This window comes from Nematolebias whitei, chromosome 22, assembly GCF_014905685.2.
Source record: "Nematolebias whitei isolate Nwh7 chromosome 22, NemWhi1, whole genome shotgun sequence".
Classification (NCBI taxonomy): domain Eukaryota; kingdom Metazoa; phylum Chordata; class Actinopteri; order Cyprinodontiformes; family Rivulidae; genus Nematolebias; species Nematolebias whitei.
In genome coordinates this window covers 1,494,366-1,503,010 of record NC_056519.1, presented here as the reverse complement: position 1 = coordinate 1,503,010, position 8,645 = coordinate 1,494,366, and the positions used below count along the sequence as shown (strand labels likewise).

Sequence of the window (8,645 nt, the reverse complement as noted above, 5' to 3'; positions counted from 1 at the left end):
AACATGGTAAACTGTCAGAAACATCATAAACTGTCAGAAACATGGTAAACTGTCAGGAACATGGTAAACTGTCAGGAACATGGTAAACTGTCAGAAACATCATAAACTGTCAGAAACATGGTAAACTGTCAGGAACATGGTAAACTGTCAGAAACATGGTAAACTGTCAGGAACATCATAAACTGTCAGGAACTTCGTAAACTGTCAGGAACATCACACACACAATTCCTAAAAAGTTACCCAGCATCCTTTGCAGTGCACACAGTTTTTCTGGGATGTGACCCTCTCACACATTTCACACACATTTGCTTTAATCTGGGGCCTACAAATATTCTTCTTCTAATCTTAGTAATGTTTAATCATAAGGACTGAAGTAGCAGAAGCTCTGGTTGAAAGGCTGTGCGTTCTCGCTGCAGAGACTTTTTTGTGCTCTCTCTCCTGCGGTGTGGGGAGCCCTGCTCTCATCTGATGAATGGAATAAACAACAACAAACATTTATTACGAGAGAATATGGATGAGGACACACAGCAACTTTGTAGTTAGTTTACAAAAGTAGTTAACCACAAAGAGGATCACCAAAGTGAGTTAATACGTTGTAGTAAATGATACAAGTGGACGTCCGACACACATTGAATGCATCACCCTGCCTCAGCACAGCGGAGTTCTGCCTCGCCTCATTGGTTCTGGTTCTGGTTGTAGAGCTTCTGGATCATTTCTCAGATTTAAATTCTTCTTCAATTAGTTTAAAATTTGCATAAACCCTACAAACAGTTTTTGTGTCACTGTATTTGATTCTGTGGGATTAAACTAACCAGGTGAAAATAATTGAGACCGTATGTTTATGAACTCTAGTCGGACCTGACCCGGTTCTGAATAACCTGCAGGGAATGGTGGCGCTGCTTCTCCTCATCCTTGCTGTGACTCTGATGAAGAGGATCTGGGGCCGCCGCTTGAACCTCCTTAAGCTCGTTAACCCTCAGATTACTACCTGATCAGGATCAGCTTCACCTTCACATCAGGGGCGGGGCTTCATTTATTAGACCACACCCCCTGACCTCAGCCACTCTGTCTGAGACATTGTGTGCAGTGTGTGTGTGTGTGTGTGTGTGTGTGTGTGTGTGTGTGTGTGTGTGTGTGTGTGTGTGTGTGTGTGTGTGATTAGAGCAGATTAGTGGTCAGTCAGCAGCAGTTGGAGACGAACAGCAGACGCTCCGTCACTCTCAGGTGAGCACTTTTTCACTCATTTCACACTTTACATCTAATGTGCACACACACACACACACACACACACACACACACACACACACACACACCTCTCTGTCATTTAAAGTTTGTGTGATGTTTGATTTGCTCTAATCCACCTGAATCTTTCCTTTGAACATTGTTTTAGTTGCTTCGGGTCAGAACCGAGTCATTCTGCTGTCAGGAGAAGAATCTAAATGTTTTTGTTCTGTCATTTCTGAGATTTCTCTGTGGCTGGACAAAGTTCTGCTGCTGGTTCTTTAAAGGCTTTGGGTCCAGACTTCCAGGACCAGTTTCATTGTTTAGACCTGGTTCTGGGTCCAGACTTCCAGGACCAGTTTCAGGATTCAGACCTTTGGGTTCAGACTTCTAGGATCAGTTTCAGGGTTCAGACCTTTGGGTTCAGACTTCTAGGATCAGTTTCAGGGTTTGGACCTGGTTTTGGGTCCAGACTTCCAGGACCAGCTTCATGGTTTAGACCTGGTTCTGGGTCCAGACTTCCAGGACCAGTTTCAGGGTTCAGACCTTTGGGTCCAGACTTCCAGGACCAGTTTCAGGGTTTAGACCTGATTCTGAATCCAGACTTCCAGGACCAGTTTCAGGGTTTAGACCTGGTTCTGAATCCAGACTTCTAGGAGCAGTTTCAGGGTTTAGACCTGGTTCTGGGTCATGGTGCTGACTCATCAGGGGACACAGAGGGCTGGTTGTGTGTGGTGCTTGGTACTGATGGGTCGGTTCTGTGTGAGCCTCTGTTTCAGGTCATGTGACTTACAGGAAGCTGTAGAAAATAAACTTCAGAATAAAAGTCACTGAAGTCTTTCAAATTAACGGTGAACAGAACAAAAGTTTAAAAGATCATTGGATTTTTCCTAAAGGGATAATCCAGACGTTTAGATATGTGAACAGTTAGTATCTTACCTGTTGCAGATAAGAAGTTAATTTCTGACTGAAGACATTTGTTTATTTTGTTCTTTTAAAAAACAATCTGTAATTTTTGGAGTTTTATATTTCCACTTCCTGTCCTCTCAGCTGATGTCGGAGTGCGAGCTGGAGGCCAACGGTGACATCATCTGAAGGTGACACCCTTCCCATGGTGCCTTGCTGCCTCACGGGTCACCATGGGAGACGGGACTGACCCAGAATGCCGAGCTCAGGAGCTGTTTGACGAGTTTGTGTCGGCGTCTACCTGCAGGGCGACGCTGCTCTGCTTCAGCCAGCTGTGTGAACACCTGCAGCTGGACCGCGGTGCCGCCGACAGGCCGCTGTACCGACCAATCCAACGCCGCCTCAACTACTGGAAGGCCAACGCCTTGTGGGCCAAACTGGACCGGAGAGCCGCGCAGCCCGAGTACCGAAGGGCCCGGGTCTGCAGCAACCTGACTGTGAGTGTCCACATGCTCAAGACTGACCTGTCGCCCACTAATGTGTTCACAACATGACGGGTGATGAAACATGTTAATTATTAATTAGATGTTAATAAAAGATGACCAGTCCTTTGGAACATTATTCGTTAATGTATAACATATTTGTTTAAAAGCTAATATGATGTAAAAACATAAAACATCTAAAAACATGTTACTTCCTAAATACGGTAATAATCATCATTACCTCGTTAAAATGTAAATAAATGGTATTAAATAGTAATAAATGGTCATTAATAATGGTAATGATAATTTATAAATGGGAATTAATAAATGTAATAAATGGTAGTAACTGTTAATAAAAAAGCTACAGAGTGCGCTCTCAGGACATCATTACCTGCAGTGTTCCCTCAGTGAGGACTGAACTAGACAAAAGGACCTTCTCCTCCTCCGCTCCTGTTTCCTGGAACATCTTGTAAAAAGATCTGAAGCTCTCGACCTTTGACCTCTCTAAGTGGCTTCAAACATCTGATAAGTTCCTGGAACCAACGCAGACATGTTCCTGTTTGTAGTTTTCTACACCGCTTTATAATCTAGCTGTTTTTTTGCTACGTTTCCTTTTAATTACTATTTTATTTTAATTTGTTTAAAAAAAAATCACTTTGTCTGCCTCTTTGCCTGTTGTTGTTGTTGTTGTTGTTGTTGTTGTCTACTGTTGTCATCACTCTTTGATAAAACAGGTCTCTGTTGTAAATGAGTCCCGAAGCTCAATGAGACTAACCTGTAGAAATAAAGGTTGAATGAAAATGGTCATTAATAAATGATAATAAATGGTAATACTGGTAATAAATGGCAATTGATAAACAGTAATAAATGTTTTTTAATAAATGGTGATAAATGATCAATTGTAATAAATGGTCATAATTACCTGTTAATAATTGTAATTAATAAATGGTAATAACTCTTAGTAACTGTTAATAAATGATCATTAATGAATAGTAAGAAATTGTCATAACTGTTAATAAATGATAATTAATAAGTGTAATTAATGATAATTAATAAACATTAATATATGTAAATAAATGATAAATGGTAATAAATAGTAATAAATTGGCAAATGGGGCATTATTAACTGGTAATAATGGTGATTAATAAATAGTAACTGATAATAAATGGTAATAAATGGTAATAAATTGTAATATATTGTCATTAATAACTGGCAAGAAATGTAATAAATGGTAAAAAAAAATTAATTGTTAAAAGGTAATTGATAAATGGTAATATGTAGTACATGGTAATAAACAACAGTTAATAAATGGTAATTATGAATGTAATGAATGATAATAACTGGTAATAAATGGTAATCTCCTCTGTCCTCTGATTGGTCAGTGTGTGGTCATCGGGGCAGGGCCATGTGGCCTCAGGACGGCGGTGGAGCTGAGCTTCATGGGAGCTCGCGTGGTGGTTCTGGAGAAGAGGGACTCATTTTCCAGGAACAACGTGCTTCACCTGTGGCCCTTCACCATCCATGACCTGCGGGGCCTCGGGGCCAAAAAGTTTTACGGGAAGTTCTGTGCCGGCTCCATCGACCACATGAGTGAGTGGTTGTTGTGGATCAGCTGGACCTGGAGCAGCTGGAGGTGGTCTGACCCGTGTTCTGTGTGCAGGTATCCGTCAGCTGCAGCTGGTTCTGCTGAAGGTGGCCCTGCTCCTGGGGGCTGAAGTTCATGTGAACGTGGAGTTCCGACAGTTGCTGGAGCCTCCTGAGGACGAGCCCAGAAACCGTGAGGACCCAGGGTCCGGACGAACGGGCTGCTGTCAGTTTCTGACCCGGCTTGACCCGGTTAAAGAGGTTCTGAAGGAAGCAGCTGGATTCCAGACAGTGTTTTGCAGCTCTTTGGAGGAATGAGTTCTGACTAGTCGTGAAAAGAAGTCCAGCTGCTTCGTTTTCAAACGCTTCGGGTTCGGCTGACCCAGATCGCTGCAAACCAGCACCAAAATAATGTCGGCACGACGGCGTGCACGAGTAAAACGTGTGACGCGTTGTACTCACGAAGGTCAAGGTGTCGTGATCCGAACTGTGCTCAGACATGTTTTAGAGCAGATCAGGTGATTTATCGTGTGTTTCATGACTGCGAGTTAAACGTGGAGCTTTAGCCCCGCCCACATCCCATGACCAAAACTACAGCTTTGAATAACTTGATCCCATGTGACCTGAAGACCAAGCAGACAAGTCTGAAGTCTGTCGAAATCGACAGGAAATGCCCAAACGGTGTGTCAGAGCAGAGATGGCCAACTTCCTGTTGGATTTAGGCCACACCCCCAAGAGACTGTCCTGTAGGTTCTGATCTGGTGAATGAACGTGCCAGTGTTCACAGGTGTGCACGGAGCCGTTCAGAGGGGCTGGAATAAAATGTGGGCCAACTTGCTCATCCACTGAACATAAGAAATAATCTCTCCTGATCGACGTTTATCCATAAAGTCCGAACCTTTCAGCAGAATTAAACTCCAAGAACAGAAGAATAATAAAGTGTAAGGGAGTAAAGGCTCTGAATGTAGATAATTTATGAATAAAAGCAGAAAGGTGCCTTGATGCCACCAGCTTTAGAGACGACAAACTAAAAGTTGTTGTCGTAACAAAGATTAATCTTAAAACATACCTTGACTGATTGCAAGTGGCTCGTTTCTTTGTTCAAAATTCAAGATGGCTGCCACAGCTACTTTAGGAAACAAAACAAAAGTTCCCTTTTCAAATATTGAGCTAACATTTGGCGTGGTAGTAGATGATGGTGGTCTCCAACACATACTTTGACTGCTAACAGCTAAAGCAGAGTGACAGGGTGTGTCCACGTGTCTTCAAGAACTGTCCAACTGATCTGTTGTCCTGTTCACCTGTCCAGAGGAGGGCTGGCGGATGGAGGTGAGTCCGAGGTCCCACCCCCTCAACCAGCTGGAGTTTGACGTCGTCGTTGGAGCAGACGGTCGCAGGAATACCTTGGCAGGTACGTCGAGGCCAGCTTGGATCATTCTGAAACATCGGACGTGTGTCCCAACAGATGCTAGCTTCCTGTTCAGGGTGTCTGCAGCGTCTCTGCTGGTGGAATAAATTAGGATTAACGCTCGTGACCACCTTAAAGGTACAAGCTCAAGTCTGAGCCAGGAGATTCCAGGAGTTCCTGCACACGTCACCAAAATGTACAACTGCACAGCTCTGGACGTACGCAAAACTACTCCGAGACCCAGGAGGGTTCCAGGTCCACCAAAAATCTGACGAGGAGTCGTTCTCAGTTTTAAAATGGACAGTGCCTATACAGCTCCTCTCTGTCTGATCCAGACACTCAGAGCTCTTTACAACAATCTGTGCCTCATTCACCCGTTCATACAGCTCTATACTAGATCTGTACAAAGACTACCCAGAGCTTTATCACATCCAGACACTGATGGGACACACAGAGGCAACGAGGGGTTCAGTGTCTTGCCCAGGGACACTTCGGCATGTGACTGCTGGTGGAATCGAACTCTCAACTCTCGCACTGTAGGACGACTGCTCTAACCACTGAGCCACAGCCGCTCACCATCGTGTGGAGGTTTAACTCAACTGAAGTTTTTAACCTGAGGACCTGAGACAGCCCATCATCCATCCATCATCCACCCTTCATCCAACATCCATCCATCATCCACCCACCCATCATCCAACATCATTCAACCATCATCCAACATCATCCATCCATCATCCAACCATCATTCAACCATCCATCCACCATCCAACCATCATCCAACCATCAATCATACACCCTTCATCCATCATCCATCCACCATCCAACTATCATTCAACCATCCATCCACCATCCAACCATCATCCAACCATCATTCAACCATCCATCATCCAACATCATTCAACCATCCATCCACCATCCAACCGTCATCCAGCCATCATCCACCCTTCATCCACCATCCATCATCCACCCATCATCCAACTAATCCATCCATTTTCCATCCATCCATCCCTCCATCCATCATCCAACTAATCCATCCATTTTCCATCCATCCATCCCTCCATCCACCCTTCATCAACCATCCATCCATCCATCCATCATCTATCCATCCATCATCATCCAACTAATCCATCCGTTTTCCATCCTTCCATCCCTCCATCTATCATCCTTCCATTATCATCCATCACCCATCATTCATCCATCATCCATCCATCATCCATTCCTCCATCATCTTTACCCTAGACAGGTCACCCTGTGATGGACCTGGGACTCATGAGGAAATTGAGAACACTCACAAATGTTTCCTGACATTTTAAAACTTTCTTGCAAATGTTGTCCATAATTTGACGTCAACATTTGCTACCCGGTGTGATTAGAAACAAGTATTTAAGATTAGGTATTTTAGCTGTTCTTTTTAGGTGTTCTTCTAAATCAAATGTTGGCATTAAATATATTTTGGATTTGTTTGATTGCCAAGTGTGCTGTGTTTTATGGCATAAAGTTTGGGTCTGTGATTTATTGCAATACGTTATGATATTGATATTGAGTACTTGGATATAGCAATGACTATGCATTTTTCAAACATTGTGCGCCCCCTGGATTGAATTCAGATTTATTGTGATAGCATATCCAACCTGTCAAAAGCCACAAACACTTTTTGGCTTTTAAAAGTCAAAGGGAGCAATATGTTTTAATATTTCACAATTAGCCAGGAGGGGAACATGCCAGCAGACAAAAGAAGAAGAGGAAAGTCAAGAGTGGAGGACTGAGGATTGCAACTCTAAATGTGGGGACAATGACAGGCAAAGGTAGAGAGCTGGCTGACATGATGCTGAGAAGGAAGGTAGACGTAATAGTTTGGACATTTTTGAAGCCAATGGAAAAGAGGAAGGCAGTAGGGCCTGAAGACATTCCAGTGGAGGTTAGGAAATGTCTTGGAGAGATGGCAGTGAGGTTTTGACTCAAATATTCAATGGCATATTTGAGGGCGAGAAAAAAATGCCTGAGGAATGGAGAAGAAGTGCTGGTGGCCATTTTTAAGAACAAGGGTGATGTACAGAGTTGTAGCAACTACAGGGGAATTAAGTTGATGAGCCACATGATGAAGATCTGGGAGAGAGTTGTAGAAGCAAGACTTAGACACAGCAACTAGTGGAGGTAGACACCAGTTCCTCGTGACCCAGAAACAAGAAGTTGGTAAAGAAAATGGCTGGATGTTTAATAAAACTTAGCCTTCTGATTTTAGGTGTTTGTGCTAATGGTTTAGCAACCAAACACATCTGGTGTAAATATTTTCTTCTTCTTTTCAGGTTTTAGGCGTAAAGAGTTCAGGGGGAAGCTGGCCATCGCCATCACAGCCAACTTCAAGAACAGAAACACTTCAGCTGAGGCCAAAGTAGAGGAGATCAGCGGAGTGGCCTTCATCTTCAACCAGAGGTTCTTCCAGGAGCTGCGACAAGAAACTGGTTGAGTTTGAACAAAGTTTCACATCTGCCAGAAACACCTGGTCTGGACTTAATTTAACACCAACACCTGTTTCAGGTATTGACTTGGAGAACATCGTGTACTACAAGGACGACACGCACTACTTTGTTATGACGGCAAAAAAACAGAGTCTGTTGGACAAAGGAGTCATTCTACAGGTGAGTGAAACACCTGGAGTCGTTCTATAGGTGAGTGAAACATCTGGAGTCATTCTATAGGTGAGTGAAACATCTGGAGTCATTCTATAGGTGAGTGAAACATCTGGAGTCATTCTATAGGTAATTAAACACAGTCACACACTGAATTACTCTAATGGTAAACAAACTCACACATTTAATGTACATGTAATAGTTGTGTAGTCTCTTGTACAAGTGTCAGTCACACACCTGGTCTTATGGTCTCATACAGGTGTCAGTCACACACCTGGTCTTATGGTCTCATACAGATGTCTGTCACACACCTGGTCTCATACAAGTGTCAGTCACACACCTGGTCTCATACAGGTGTCAGTCACACACCTGGTCTTATGGTCTCATACAGATGTCAGTCACACACCTGGTCT

General features: G+C 43.4%; 1 protein-coding gene across 1 annotated transcript in view; it reads left to right on the top strand.

Annotated features, from left to right (window-relative positions):
* The first annotated feature begins 2,360 nt into the window (after positions 1-2,360).
* Positions 2,361-8,645, top strand: part of LOC119428429 (protein-methionine sulfoxide oxidase mical3a) — a 23,019-nt gene continuing 16,734 nt past the window's right edge. Inside the window, exons 1-6 of the mRNA XM_037696111.1 lie at positions 2,361-2,624; positions 3,993-4,200; positions 4,271-4,387; positions 5,504-5,605; positions 7,909-8,064; positions 8,141-8,241. Of these exons, the coding sequence (XP_037552039.1) occupies positions 2,361-2,624; positions 3,993-4,200; positions 4,271-4,387; positions 5,504-5,605; positions 7,909-8,064; positions 8,141-8,241 (948 nt within the window). The remainder of the gene's footprint in view (positions 2,625-3,992; positions 4,201-4,270; positions 4,388-5,503; positions 5,606-7,908; positions 8,065-8,140; positions 8,242-8,645) is intronic.